At 38.7% G+C, this 15,145-nt stretch overlaps 2 protein-coding genes and 1 non-coding gene across 4 annotated transcripts; 1 reads left to right on the top strand and 2 right to left on the bottom strand.

The window, feature by feature from the left end:
- The first annotated feature begins 307 nt into the window (after positions 1-307).
- TRNAF-AAA (transfer RNA phenylalanine (anticodon AAA)) lies at positions 308-380 on the top strand. Its single transcript has one exon. It is a non-coding gene; the product is annotated as a tRNA-Phe (tRNA).
- Positions 381-471: 91 nt separating this feature from the next.
- Positions 472-2,681, bottom strand: LOC145123955 (serine/threonine-protein kinase D6PKL2-like). 2 transcript variants are annotated; one of them, XM_079059144.1, is made up of 3 exons: positions 2,432-2,681; positions 1,604-2,177; positions 472-1,522 (listed from the first exon to the last, which is right to left on the bottom strand). In XM_079059144.1, exons 2-3 carry the CDS (start codon positions 2,152-2,154, stop codon positions 640-642), a joined length of 1,434 nt encoding a protein of 477 aa, XP_078915270.1. In that variant the 5' UTR covers positions 2,155-2,177; positions 2,432-2,681; the 3' UTR covers positions 472-639. The 2 variants fall into 2 exon arrangements, with proteins under 2 accessions (XP_078915270.1, XP_078915271.1); XM_079059145.1 differs by lacking the exon at positions 2,432-2,681 and having other exon boundaries at positions 1,604-2,375.
- A 1,135-nt stretch (positions 2,682-3,816) lies between these two features.
- On the bottom strand, positions 3,817-7,015 carry LOC145126336 (uncharacterized). The gene is made up of 9 exons (XM_079061721.1): positions 6,891-7,015; positions 6,195-6,369; positions 5,903-6,088; positions 5,681-5,810; positions 5,308-5,591; positions 5,120-5,215; positions 4,927-5,020; positions 4,120-4,236; positions 3,817-4,039 (listed from the first exon to the last, which is right to left on the bottom strand). Exons 2-9 carry the CDS (start codon positions 6,303-6,305, stop codon positions 3,936-3,938), a joined length of 1,122 nt encoding a protein of 373 aa, XP_078917847.1. The 5' UTR covers positions 6,306-6,369; positions 6,891-7,015; the 3' UTR covers positions 3,817-3,935.
- Positions 7,016-15,145: the final 8,130 nt, after the last annotated feature.

Below are 15,145 nucleotides of genomic sequence, written 5' to 3'. Positions count from 1 at the left end.
ATGTTTCGTTTTTATATCTACACTATCAAACACAAAAAACGTATACATGGTTTTTAATTTCCATTGATATTGTTGTATTGATATAACATTTATTTTGCTTTATATTACATGGTTGGAAAAAAATTTGATAAATTAAATGCTCATTTATGTCAAAACGCCAAAACGGTGCATTCACTGAATAAACATTCTCACGTTCTCGTTCACTAATTATTAGTTATATTTATTTTTGTATACATTTCAAATATAATGTACAGTTTTCTCATTGATACTGTGATCATATATGATATGTCTAAAGGCATATTCATCTACGGGGATAGCTCAGTTGGGAGAGCGTCATACTAAAGATCTGAAGGTCACGTGTTCGATCCACGTTCACCGCACATTTTATTTACAATTTGTAATCCTTCGTTTTTAGGAAATATTGTTTCACTTTTAACCATGTAAAAAGTAAAAAACTAGCACAAAAAGGAATAATCTGAAGAATGTCGTTGTATTAACATTTACAAACACAAAATTTTCACATATTTCAACAGTCGTCCAAACAAAAACATCATAAATTTCTTATCTTTCCACAGAAAAAAAAAAAAAATCCAAACGAAATTAAAAAAGAATGCTTCACGTTTCAGAATGTATACTGTTTCAAAAGAAATCAAACTCAAGATAATTCTCGGATCCCTTCTTCTGAGGTGCAACCACGACAGCAGCAGCCTTTTTCTCGCAAAGGGATGTCATCGGAGAAGAATTCCGTTCAAACACCACCGCCTTTGGGATTTCCGGTGGGGTTGCACAACGAATCAACGCCCAATTAACACCTTCAAAGAAAGGATGTTGTTTGATTTCAGTAGCTCCTCTCTTGTATGCCAATCGTTGCTTTGGTTCTTTCACCAGCAAACCTCTCATCAGATCCCTCGCCGGAAAACTTACAACCGGCGACTCCGGGAACCTCAGCGGCTGCCCAACCACATTTGTCAACGTCGCTCGATTGCCTGTCCCTTTGAACGGAGTTTTCCCAAAAAGCAACTCGTACAAAAATATACCAAGCGTCCACCAATCCACCGCGCTGCCATGTCCTTCGTTTTTTATAATCTCCGGCGCCAAATACTCATGCGTCCCAACAAACGACATTGACCGGACACCGGTCGGCTCAGCCATAAGCTCCGGTAACGGACTCACCTGGTTCCCAATTTCCGATTTCGACTTCGATTTCTTATCTTTCTTGGATCTAAACATTCTCGGAGAGAAACAAGAGGTAGAAACCACACATGAGGGTTGGATACACGACGAAGACGACGGCGGCTCGATGCAATAACCGGAGCTCTTCTGTAAAGGATCGTTCTCTAAAGACGCTGAAAATAAATTCACAAGCGTTGGACTGACCGAACAACGAAGTGAAAGATCAAAGTCGGTAAGCATTATATGACCATCTTCCCTTACAAGAACATTTTCCGGCTTCAGGTCACGATACACGATTCCAAGCATATGCAGGTACTCCATAGCAAGAAGTATCTCAGCAACATAAAATCTGCACCGATAACTTGATAAGATTCAAAAGTTTTGAAAAAGAAAAGATCTGGGAATATTAATTAGGTTGTCATATACTTACTTGACAGCTTGTTCACAGAATCGTTTTCCCGGCTGGCGTTGCCGGAGCATGTGCAAATCGCCGCCGGGGCAAAACTCCATTACCAAACACGAGAACTTATCAGTCTCAAAATGAGTATACAAACTGGGAAGAAAAGGATGATCCAAAGATTGAAGTATTTCCTTTTCTGTTTGCGCTCTTAATAACTTATTACGACCTTCAAGCGACACTTTATCCATCACCTTCATTGCATAATACGATTTGGTACCCGTAAGCTCACAAAGATAAACACTTCCAATGTCCCCGCAACCCAATCTTTTCAACAATCGAAAATGATTCAGACCCAGATTCCCATCTTGTAATCTAACACTCTGAATCGCTTCCCATCTTGAATCGTTTGATTTATGAGGTTTGCTGATGGTGGCGCTCAACGTGCTGTAAGAACTTTCATCGCTTATATCAGTGCTTGTACTTCCTCTACACATGCTACTCTTTCCACTCTCCACAAAATCTGTTCTTTCACCACCAATTATTGGATCTTTAAACGGTTTCATTTCTCGGATTGAACCCATTGTTACGTTTCAGGAGCAGCTTTCTACACACACATATATATAGAGAAAGAAAAGAAGATTAGAAGAAGTAAGAAGAAACGTATGATAATCAAGAAAACGAACACATGAGTCTTGATTCTTGGAACTGACACAACTTCCCTCCATAATATTAACCCTACAAAAACTACCCCCACAAACAACCATAATCTAAAAGACAATAGGGAGGGCCATAAAACCCACTTTGATTTACAGAAAGAAAAGTAGAAAAAGATATGAGGGGTCATATATAAAAGCGTACCTGAAAGTGTAGAAAGATGACAACTTTAGGGTTCTTGTTGAATGTTGATTGTTGAGGCATCAATGAACATTTTAGCTAGGAAAGAAGAGGAGAGGGAGCACTACCATTAATGGTGGGAGTGTGTGAGATAAAGAAAGAAAGAGAGGGGATCACTATCACTCTCTCCCATAATTCATAATGAATTGTGGTCTAAAGAAGAAGAGAAAAGGTTTCGAGTGTTGGGGCTGTCTATGTGGGCTACTACCATTAACATGGAGGAGAGAGACAACTATAGCCTGTGAGGATATATAAAATATCCTTTTTTTTATTTTAAATTTATACTAAAGGTTTTAGGGTCAAATATTTGATTATGATTATGAAAAAAATTATTTGGATCGAATATAATATGCCAAAGGATGTAAACTGCCGATCCAAACATAAAAATGGTTCGTGGTTACAATGTGGGTTATTTCTATAATTTTACTCTTTACATTGAGAATATATATGTAATTTTTACATTTCATGCTATTACAATCTACACATGACCATTTATGTAATTTGACTTATTATAAATGATCTATTTCTATAATTTTGCAAATTAAAAATTATATCCCTCTTTTTGTTTTGTTTTTAGATTATATCCCTCTTTTTGTTCTTCTTTTTGTCCATTTAGACCAAAATCCAGGCTTGATGATAGTGGAGAGGGTACTTTTATGGTCAAAATGAATACTAGTATTTTGGTGATATTATGCCACCCGATATTGGTATGAAAACAAGACTACTTCTGTCAAACGCTATCGAGTTTTCTATTGTTGTTTACATGACAATTTTCATGGAAACAGCACGCTTTTTTCAAACATATAATAATAAGATTGAATTTCAATCACAACAATTAAACAGTTACGCATCTCATTTTAATAAATATAATAAGATTATTTAAATAGTATTATTTTCCTTCTAAAACAAGCATGATAAATTTCATTTTGAGTTATCCAAGTCATGAAACGAGCCATTGTTTCCGTTACAATCAATGCTCTCGACCTCTTTCGACATCTTCGATTTTAAATGTGAATTATGAGATTCCGCTATTTCATGTTTATTAAAAAACACAAGTTGGGCTTTCGGAATAAGCCCAAATTAAAATAAAAATCACACAAAAAAGGAAAATAACAGGTAACGGAAGACAGAATACATGGTTTAAAAAAAAAATATACATCATTAAAAGCGTTAAATAAAAATAAAAATAAAAATGAGTCGTATGAAAGTGGGGACATATAAGATCAAGTTGTATGATTCACTTGCCTAAAGTAGTTAAAGGGGCCATCTACTTTACTCATGTTCCCACCCCACCCCACCCCATCCATCATCACAAATCACAATCTCTTCTTTCATTTACAGCCATCATCTAATTTCCAACAATTTTTTTCTTTTTCAAAAAATGGTCATAAACTATGTTTTACACATGCATTAAAAAAAAGTTAGGATATAATGTAAATGTAACACTTTTTGAAACATAAAAATGAGACTATGACATCTCGGTTATAACACGTTCACACTTATCTTCCAAGATCTGCACAGCTTCAGTGAACAGCACCTCAGGTGGCAATGCTCCAGTCGATTCTATAGTGACTGAACCACAAAATAAAAAAAAAAATCATTAATAGTATATAATAGAATGAAAGTAGAATGAAAGTATTTGTTGCACTTACAGATAAAATGATCTTTGACACGTCGAAGTGCCACCTTTTCCTCCCATCCAGGCTCCCTAATGCATTCCCTGCAAAGGGTACAAGCCCTTGGTCTACCCACAGTTGCCCTCTTCCTACCTGTCCCATCATTTCATTTCAACAAGTAAAATCAAGACTGAGTTACGTTTTTGGTCCCTCACTATACCTATTTTTTGCAATTTTCGTCCCAAAAACTTCTCTTGCAATTTTTTTATCCTTGTTTAAGGACAAGGTTCTTGTGAAGTTTTTGGTCTCTGTTCCAAATAAAATGGCTATTTTTTGTGTCCTCGAGTATAGCTGATTTGCAATTTTGGTCACAAAAAGTTAAGTCTTGCAATTTAAGGTTCTGGCAACATTTTTAGTCCTTGTTCCAAGTAAAATGACATTTTTTGGTACCTGATTTTTCCAATTTTGGTCACAAAAAGTTCTCTTGTAATATTTTTGGTCCTTGTTCCAACTGAAATTACTAGTTTTGATCCTCAAGTATAGCTATTTTTGCAATTTTGGTCCTTATTTGAAGTTCTCGTAATGTGTTTGGTCCCTTTTCCAAGTAAAATGACTATTTTTGGTCAGTGAATATAGCTAATTATTGCAATTTTGGTCCCAAATATATACTAGAATCTACAAAAACCTCAAAATAAAGACCAAAATTGCAGGAGTACGCTCTTTGGGACCAAAAACTGAAAAATATCAGCTATACTTAGGGACCAAAGATGTAATTTACTCTAGAACCAAAGTACATTGCTATTTCTTTCACTTATCGCTTGTGTGAAGTAAACTGGATGTTACCTTTAGCAATATCCTCAATGTCAAACACATTCACCGGGCATTTCTTTACAAGTTCCTCAGCATCATCATCCTCAATGTCTTTCAACAATATAACCTAAAACAAAATGAACAAAAGTATGTTGCTATTCCTGTCACATGTAAGGAAGTCATAGAGATTTTTTTTTTTTTTTTTTTTTAAATGAATGTTTTTCACCTCAGGGAGCATTCTATACCAAGCAGTAGCCACAGGAGACCATTTGGCATGTGTTTTACCAAGGCCTTTACACGCATGTGCTTCTAGCTCAATCTCCTACATATACAGAATTATAAACAATTAAAACAAAAGAAAAGGCTTTAAATTGAAATTGTAGAAAAAAATAATGTTTTGAATCAAATAATCACCTGCCCAGGTCCAAGTTTTGATATAATGATACCAGGAGTGACAGTAATAGGATTGGTGGAGAACTCAGGCAATGAGTCTTGGCTGGAAGTAAATGATGTGTATGTTTTTGGTTTTGAATTTGGATCTGAAGCATTTGAATTTTCAGTTGGCAAAACGTATTCACTACCAAATGGCAACCATTTGAGATCATGAGAGTACACTGTGCATCGTTCACCGGATCCTCGAGGATTCTTGAAATGGAGTTTGAAGACAATGCAGTTTTTCTCATTAGGAACATCATTTTCTGAAGAAAAAAGAAATGGGAAAGTTAACAGTGTAAAAACTAAAGAGAACCACAAACAAGTGTGTAATGTAAAGAGAACAGCAATTAACCTGACATATAATCAAACAGCCTCGGATCAACTTTTATTGGTATGAGACCAAGTCTGTGGGCAAGCACTTCATCTTGTACTACTGATGAACTGTTTGCAACAAGAACCTTCTCTATGGCCATGGTGGGAAGCTGTATGCAAAGAACCGAATTTTTTTATGCAACCTGAAGACAAATATCCATTATGAAGAAGAAGAAGAAGAAGAAGAAGAAGAGGAAAATACCTCAGAGATGAGGATTCTTCTAAAAGCATTCGCGATAGAAGCATCAATCCCGATCAAATCAAACTCCATGTCATCTTCGTTGAGTTTAATGACCTTAACTTTGAAGTTTTTCTTAAACTCGTCAAGCCTTAAGCTGTTATCAATCCCCATTGATGCATATGCTCCAGAATAGTGTATATTCTCTGTCTTCATAATCAAAAACAAAAAAAACAAAAAAATAAATAAACCAAACTCAGTCATCGTTTTAACCTAAAGCAACAACTCTAATCAAAATTACAGGAACCATACATACATGAGTGGGAGCATCGTTATTGCAGAAGACGCGAGTTTTCTGGAGTTGGAGGTGAAGTGGAAGCTCATTCTTGGGCAGTTCCGGCAAATCCCAAAGCGGAATTTTTGGCATCGCTGCAAAATCTTTTTTTCTGGGTTTCAATACAAATTCTGGTTTTTGGACAGAAATACCCTTCCTGTACATACATATTCATATCAATAAAGACATGGTTTCAGTAATAATTCTGATTTTGGGCAATCTGATTCAGAACAGTCAAGAGATCAAAACAATGAAAAGTGCCAGGGTAGAAATTATCTAAAGGGTATAACAATTGTGTACGTTTATATACTCTTGGACACTTTATGAAGAACAAAACAACTTTCATGAAAACAGGGGAATGAACAACGAAACAGATTCATGTAGTGATTTTAAAGGACCATATAGAATCTGCTTTTGGAAACATAAAAAACTACAGAAACTCAAAGGAAAAAACATATTACTTTGCAAAGAGGGGAAGGAATCGACTCACAGAAAATCGATTTTCAGCAAGAAATTATAAAGTGGTACATTTTCCTGTTCAAACACATGAAATCGAGTCTAAAAATTGATTTTCAGCAACCAATTGATTCTGTTCTACATAGCAAGCAATGTATTCTATGAAAAACACTGGTCAATTGATGTTTTTCTACAGAGAGAGAGAGAGAGAGAGAGACTCACCTATCGGTGCAAGATATGGAGACGCAGTCGTGAGATATGGAGAATCCTTGGGGTTTAATGGGGTTTAAAGGTTAGGGTTTTGACAGGTGAAGCTAAAAGGGAGAGGCTAACAATTTGCATATATAACCTTCTAACTCTATATGTATGCATTTTACCTACCTCATCTGCCTATAACTATACTCGTTTTCTAATCTTGTTTTTGCCCACCCAAAATTGTATAAACATAACATTTCTCCCTTGGACTAGTCGGTATGGGCCCATTGAGGGGTGTTAGAGCCGATGTGGCTCACCCTCAACGGCGTCGTAACAGGCAAAACACACCCCCCCCCCCAAACCAATTATGTTGTCATCCATTGTCATCCAAACAAGTCGTATCGTGCATCTTTTTTCAATTGGAACGGACAAATTTGAATAAACACATCCGCTCCACCAAACACAAACACATACGCTCTGACGAGTTCCGCGCCATATGAGAGATATATAAACCTCCTCAACACTCAAAACTCAACACAAATACCATTTCAAGGAAACTATTTTAATTTCACCTCACCCACAATGCAATTTTCTACATCGTCATACATGCAACAAAACCCAAATCTACACCAAAACATTTTCAATACATTTGCTTCTATGCCACAAACAACCACACAACCACCACCCACACAACAAACGCAAGATACAGTTCCCAAAACGCAACTGGGAGGTAGTCAGAGAGGTAGAGGGAAATGGAACAAGAAAGGGAAAGAGGTCGCGGAAAGTGAAGAACATCCATTATGGTGGACACCGGAGGAGGAGTAAGCTTTGGCGGTCGCGTGGTGCGTGACTTCAAAAAATCCAAATATAGGAAATGATATGAGGAGAGTTTCACACGTTTATGAAGAAACCTCCATATCGCAATGTCGATATGCTTAGTAGCAAGTGGACTCCAATTAGTCGTGCGTGCACCAAGTTTAATGGGATTTTCAGCAAACTTTCTTTGCAAAAGTAAAGTGGTGTGAACGATTTTGATATGTTTAGAGTCACGAGGGAGCAATATCACGTCAAAATGGGTCACGTTTTCGTGTATGAAAACATATGGGATATTGTGAGAAAAGATCCAAAATAGATTAAAACGCCAACATCGTCGGAGGTACAATCAAAGAGATCTCGCAATATAATTCAAGTTTGTTTGACGTTTCCAACACACGAACTAACATCAACCTTAACGCTGACACTGATGACATCCCCGACGACATCGAATAAATACCCCCCCCTCCCCCCAATGTCGACCGGTCGGACGCGACAAAGCAAAGCACGCTCAACGACATATGGATGAAGCTGAAATAAGGGCATAAGAGCTGGCGAAAATGAAAGAAAAGTTCGATCATCACAATTTAATAGCAAAAGAAAGAGCTGAAATGCAACACCAACACTTGGAATTCCTTCGTTGTCAAGCAGATGAAGATCAAATAACGAAGGATTTGACAATTCTTCAAACTAGCGAGGAAAATATGGCGCCACGAGATTTGGGAGTCCTTCATGCGATGAAGGAGAAGATTCGGTCCACAAAAAATATTTAGACTAAGACTATCGTATCACTTTTTTATGTTTGAAACACATGGGAGGAACAATAAATCATGCTTGGAGTCTATGGAGATAAATCTAAGTTATTCATTGAATTAAGCCAAAGTACTTGGAATCTTGAGGAAACTCAAAATTTATTCCTTGTGACTAATCGAAGCCTTTATAGTTTATATCATATTTTCCCTTTGTTTGTTATAGAGAAATTTTTATTAGTTTGACATAAAACTCAAAAAAAAAAAAAAAAGTTGTGAACGATCGAGCGTTGCCAGGTTTTGTTTTGCCTTGAGTTTTTTAGCTTATGATTTAGTAAATCGTTGTGTTTTTTTTTGGTTTTTACCATTTAAAGTGCTACAGTGTATAAGTTTGATCTCATTGCACTAAGATAACTTGTAAAAATGTTGGAGTTTTTTTTTTCTTCATAAAATAGAATGAGTGTTATTGAGTTATAATCATCCAACTGAGAATACATCTTAGTTATCATCGTACAACGAATGATAAGGCAAATGGTCAACAAGTTGGAGTTTATCATAAAATACTTACTCTGCTTTAGTAGGTTGAACATTGATAATGTAACTGGTATAGACAAATTGGTTTTGTAACATCCATAAAAATCACAAGAAATTTAAACTTATAACATCAATCCAAATTCATAAAATGTTTACAAATCATAGTTTTCAAAATATTTTTCAAACATCAGAGTCTCCCAAAATCATAAGTCATAAATAAGAGGATGTGTACGATTATGCCTTCACATTCTCGCGGTCATCCGAAGTACCTGAAACCATAATCAAAAACTGAAACCATAATCCAAAACTGTAAGCCAACACTTACTAAGTTCCCCCAAAGTACCACCACATAAACATAATAACAAACAACATGCATACATAGCCTTCAACCTGACTAGAACGCCGCACCAACCTACAGACAATCTGGACCGCTCACAGAACCTTCAACATGATTGGACCGCCTCACCGGGGGTTCGACCTATCTGGACCGTTCTCTAGGCCTTCGGCTTGACTGGTACGCCTCTCAGGCCTATAGTCTATCCAGGCCGCCTAGGTCTCTTGGCCTTCAGTCTACCCTGGTCCGCCTTAACCCAACCACACATAACATGTCGACAAATACATAACATATAAACATACACATAACCAATCAACAAACAATCAAACTGTAACACCGTAAATTTTCGAACAAATTTTTCATTTTAAAATCATATAATTCTCATAACACAATTCACAAAAGTCTCATTTATTTAATTTATAAAACACAACTTCATTATTGTTTGATTAATAATCCAGGATCCTCAAAACATAGCTCTTTCTCTGTTGTGTACAATCAAGCCGGTGCCTTCTCGCGATTCTGAGAAAAACCTGAAACACATATCACATAACACGGTAAGCATGAAGCTTAGTGAGTTCCCCAAACTACTACATACACATACTAGCCACTCGAGGCTATAACTCTGTAGGACCCTCCAGTCCGAGTGTCTCAGTGGGACCCTCCAGTCCCATGAATCGTTGGACCCTCCGGTCCGGTCTGGGTGAAAGCCCATATGGTCTCACTGTTCGTTGGACCCTCTGGTCCGGTCTAGTGAGGACCTTCCGGTCTCATGAATCATTGGACCCTCCGGTCCGGTCTAAATATCACATAATATAGCACATAACACATATCACATAGAAAATGCACAACTCAGGCAAGCACATTGTTAGGTGCATTTCATGCACCCATTTTGTAGCTTTATTTCATAAAAATGCATTGCATATAGGTTTAAACTCATACATTTTGCATATTTTTCGGGATTTTTCATGATGCAATTCCATTCACACACTTTTATGATATTTCAGGGACTTTTGGAGGTTGGATCTTGCTTTAGGATGTTAAAAAGAGTTGAGGGCAGAATTTCGGGACTTGCGGATCATTGAGGAGAGAGATAAGAGGAAAATGAAGATTTTAGCTTTTCAAAGATTTACACGGCCGTGTAAATGGAAGCCTATAGTTTACACGGGCCGTGTAAACACATACTCGTGAGCAATGTACTTCGAAGGCCTGGCAGAATTGAGCAATTTACTTTTTGTATTTACACGGCCGTGGAAATGGTCAGTTATAGTTTACACGGACCGTGTAAACGTGTCGCCAGTTTTTAAAACAGTTTTATTCTAATTTAAAGAAGGTAACCGGTTAAAAACAAGGGGGGGTCGATTTTCTGAGTTCTAGAGGCGATTTTTGGGAGCATTTTGAAGGCAATTGTTGCTTGAAAACACTTGGGAACATTTGATTCCATTTTGTAAGAACTTTAATTTCATTTTCTAGATTTGTGATCTTGTTCTAGTCATGAGTGGCTAGAACCCTAGATTCTCCAACTTTCTATCTAGTGAATTTGATTTTGTCTCAATCGAATGTTTGATTCTAACTGTGATTCTTATTGGCCATTTGAATTAGGGTTAAATCATTCAAGTTATCTAATTGCAAAATCCATAATTGTTTTGTAAATTGGACTAGGTAACAAGCACTAATTTGATTTCTATTGAATGAATTTAGTGTAAATCTTTTCACACACTTTTACACTCCCGAGCTTGTGAGGAGTATTGAGTGTTGTTAGGAACATTCACATAAAGCTTAAAGCAACCTTTCAATCCAATTTTAAGAGCTTGTTTAGACTAGGTTAGTAAGGTTAGATTAATCAAAGAGCTTGTTTTGGTTAATTATTGTGGTGAATGGGAAGTGTTAGAGCTTGTTAATACTTTCAAGTACCAACTTAGATAGAATTAAACAAATATCTTGTCATCCATGGAATCACATTGCTAATTTGTCTTGCATAGAGTTGGAGTTCTCACAAATCCTAAATTTGTTTCATTTAACTGATCATTTACTTATTGCTTTATTCTTTTGTTTAAATCATTGCATACCAACCCCCCATTTATGTGACCATTATTGTACCTTCCGCAAAAAGGTATAAGCACTTGTCCCGTGTCTCTGTGGATCGACCCTGCTTACCTTGTATTACATTTTTAGTGCAAAGTAACAGTGTTTTGGAGTCATTTTGTACCCCTTTATTTGTTGGATTTGACACACTTAACACACATAAGACCCTCTGGTCACACATAACTACCACTCTAGGTAAAGTATAGTGAGAAGACTCACCTGGCACTGCTAAAGTCCTGCAGACTTAATCCCACACTACTGAAGTCCAGCAAACTCAACCCCAGCTGCTGGATGACAGATTCCCGAACTGTCAACACCAAAATAACACCCAATTAATAATTGGGTTCCACTACGTAACCATAAGTACATACTTTGGATAATTGCTACATTACCCCAAGGTTGGCTTTATTCAAGCCCAAGGCCCAATCCATAGCCCCAAGGTCAACTAGAAATCAAAGCCCAACATATGGCCCACTTATGGCCCAATTTTCCAAATTGGGCCCAACCCCTCATATGGGCCTTACCCCAAAGCCATTTAATTATTCTAGTCCATTTGCTTAATCTTGGATGGCCCATTAATAACCCAATCATCAAGGCCCAATAGAAAGGCCCAACAATAAACCCAAGTAAAATTAGGGTTTCTCATAAAATGACGATTTGGGTTAAGTGTTTCTCAGTTAACCCATTAAGGACTTAATCCATTAAGTCTGTCACTCTACTAATTAAATCATATTGTGTGATTGAGCTTAACACACATCTCCATTCCAATGGCCCAATTGTGGGTCCCGATAGGTCCAAACCCATAAATCCAATATTAGGGTTTTCTAAACCCTAATTAGGGTTTCCAGCCCCATATTAGCCCAATAGGCCCAATAGCTAAATCCTTAGATCCATTAGGGTTCATTAAGTCCATTAGTCACATAATTGAGCTTTTAGGTTCATTAAGCTTCATTGGGCCCATTAAGCCTCATTGGGCCCATTAGGGATTCTTTGGGCCCATTAGGGTTTCAAGTGCCCCAAACGAATCAACACAACAAGACAAAGCACACCGCCACCCGACACGGCGGCAGGTGGCGGCAGCCACCACCCTACGGTGGTAGTTAGGGTTTCCTTCTCATTACTCCATTTCCAATTACATTTTACAAGGTTAAATCTCAAGTAAACACACACTCACTCACTAAGATAAACACACACATGGCGGCACATGGTGGCAGCCACCATCCTATGGCGGCGGTGATGACTATCTTCAGTTTTCCGGCCCATTAGAACCACACCCAACACATCATATGTTCATAAAAGACCCCAACCACCCACCTGGTGGCCTATGGTGACGGTAGCAGCGGCATCGTTGACGGCAGCCACCATGGTGGTTCTTCGTGGTCACCAGCCAACAAACACACACACCAACCACTGAAACTCGGATCTATACTCGAGCTGGAACACGCGGCTGGTCTTCAAGCTTGGGGGACGACACTAATGGCAGCAGCAGCCACGGCAAGAAAGGCCCCGCTTGGTCTTCGTTGACGGCAATGGAAGCGGGAGCAGCGATGGTCGATGCGACAGCGAGGAGGTAGTGTCCGGACTTCGCTGCGAAAGGCAGTCGGCGGGTAGCAACTCCCACAGCTCCGTTACCCGACTGAATAAATGCGAGGTGGTCTGGAACCTTAACGACGATTGTGGCGGCATCCGGTGGTTGATGTCTTCTGCGGAGTGGCACAGCAGCGACTCGGTGGTCGGATAAGCAAGGGGGTAGGGTGGCGGCCGGTGAGGGAGGCATAAGGGGAAGGTGATGACTGCACATAAGGGAGGGGGTTTTAGGGTTAGGGTTTGATTGATAAGGAGGCTATACCCGGCTCCATTTATGAATTTTCCATAATGGCAAAAACAACCCCTCCCTTCCCTTTTTGTTTCAAAACAAGTCAATAATTACCTTTTAACCCCCAACATTCCAAATTTATTTCCATTTAAGTCCAATGAATAAACTTCAGCCATGCTAACATCTTTAGTCCCTCATTCTCTGATTCTTTTCAACTTAAGTCCCAATAATTACCATTTAGTCCATGCCTTCCATAATACATACAATTTAAATCCGGGTTTTACATTTTTAACCCCCGACTTCTAAAATTGTGACAATTAACTCCCCGATACCAACCTTTGATATATAATTATTTATTTTAGGGCTACCGCTCGTTCATTAATTTATTTATTTATCTAATAAATAAATGGGGTGTTACAACTCTCCCCCACTTAAAATAGATTTCTTCCTCGAAATCATCCCTTACCATTTCTTATACGCCAAACCACTATAGTAACATGGTCACCATCCTGGGCACACCCTAGCCTTCCCAGGGTAGCTGTGACCAGTCTTCGCAAAGTCCTAAAATCCGCAGGTGCACGAATTCCTCACAACAAGATCACATTCACTTCGTCTGAATTCTGCTATCTCGGAATGGTCTGAATTCCTGACAGACCACTCACACTGAATCATTATCGTTGAATCCAGTCCTCCTATCCTCCAACAGACTACTCCACTTCTAATAGCTCGAGGTTTTCCCCACTATAAAATAGAACCACAGACCCAGTTATCCCTGCAGGTCACTTAGTATAACCCAAGCAATCTGTTATTCTACTCGTACTTGCAACCCTAAACGCAATTACTAACACTGCCCAAACGTTGGAACTGCCTGAAGTAGTATGCTTCTACATAGCTACTTCCCAAAATCTATCGAGACCTTCTTGGTCTCAATTCACCCGTCAGTCATCTGAAATACCGGGTTGGTCGTTGAGCTAAAAAGGCTCCCACCTGGATCCTTCCACTCTTACCACCCCACAATCCCATCATTAATCCATCACCATATTGCGCTCATTAAACTCATGCTCTGTGATCCATCGTGGACAGGTGCACCCATCCACCCAGACTGAGCATCACTGCTTCTGACGCCCATTGTAGCAACAACACACTTTCTCTCGATACAATTCATATTCTTGGACAATCTCCGTCCGAAAAATCAATTGATGGGTTCCCACTGGAACAATAATTATTTGACACTCCACTTATCATATCATAAACTCGTATCTCAAAGTAACCCAACAACTCAGGGCATCTTACTCGGATACCCCGATGCACCATCATCGAATCTCACAATGTCTTTCTACGACCATTGATCTTCTTCTCGCACAACTCATAACCTCGAAATACTCCACTCACAAATTGAAACACGGAGAAATCGTCAATAACTGAGATCACGATTACGATCATCCGAAACCCCATCCTATTACTGATCAACACCCATGCGAAGCTACTCATGATAACTCTGAAACTAATTGACAAATCAAATGCTGCTCCTCCCAGAGTACAGATACAATATGTACATCAAACTATCAAATCTCAACAATCGAAACTAGACCTCGACAAACCAACTGCCTCGAACTCAACCATTGCAAACCTGAAGAGTTCATGACTGCAATAAGATCTCTGGCCAACGGTTACTCGCCGTGGTACACTCGTTCTATCCTGGACACGTGAAATATGCATCATCTCGCTCTGAACCTTGCCTCGCCCACCAATATCCCTGGTCTCATGCATCCGCACCGTAGGTTTCCATGTCCAGTTCTCTAACCGCTTTTGAACAAGTCTCTGATCCTCCCAATGAAATACCACGTTCTCCCCCACTTAGGGTTCGAACCATCGCCCAATGTCATACCCAATTAACCACACTACAGGCTGGCTCTCCAGATGTATCATTCCCAACTCAGGGGACGTACCACAT

This window comes from Lactuca virosa, chromosome 7 (assembly GCF_052849685.1).
Source record: "Lactuca virosa cultivar CGN04683 chromosome 7, Lactuca_virosa_CGN04683_v6, whole genome shotgun sequence".
NCBI lineage: Eukaryota > Viridiplantae > Streptophyta > Magnoliopsida > Asterales > Asteraceae > Lactuca > Lactuca virosa.
The sequence above is the reverse complement of the archived record's forward strand: the minus strand, read 5'-3'. Positions and strand labels throughout refer to the sequence as shown.

Bases quoted from the DNA above. Each gene is read 5' to 3' on its own strand.
- LOC145123955 (XM_079059144.1), bottom strand. From the start codon at position 2,154: ATGGGTTCAATCCGAGAAATGAAACCGTTTAAAGATCCAATAATTGGT. The intron at 1,523-1,603 runs GTAAGTATATGA...TTATCGGTGCAG, and splicing joins TTCTGTGAACAAGCTGTCAA to ATTTTATGTTGCTGAGATAC.
- LOC145126336 (XM_079061721.1), bottom strand. From the start codon at position 6,305: ATGCCAAAAATTCCGCTTTGGGATTTGCCGGAACTGCCCAAGAATGAG. The intron at 5,592-5,680 runs GTTAATTGCTGT...TTTTTTCTTCAG, and splicing joins GCTGTTTGATTATATGTCAG to AAAATGATGTTCCTAATGAG. The intron at 5,021-5,119 runs GTGAAAAACATT...ATTTTGTTTTAG, and splicing joins GGTATAGAATGCTCCCTGAG to GTTATATTGTTGAAAGACAT.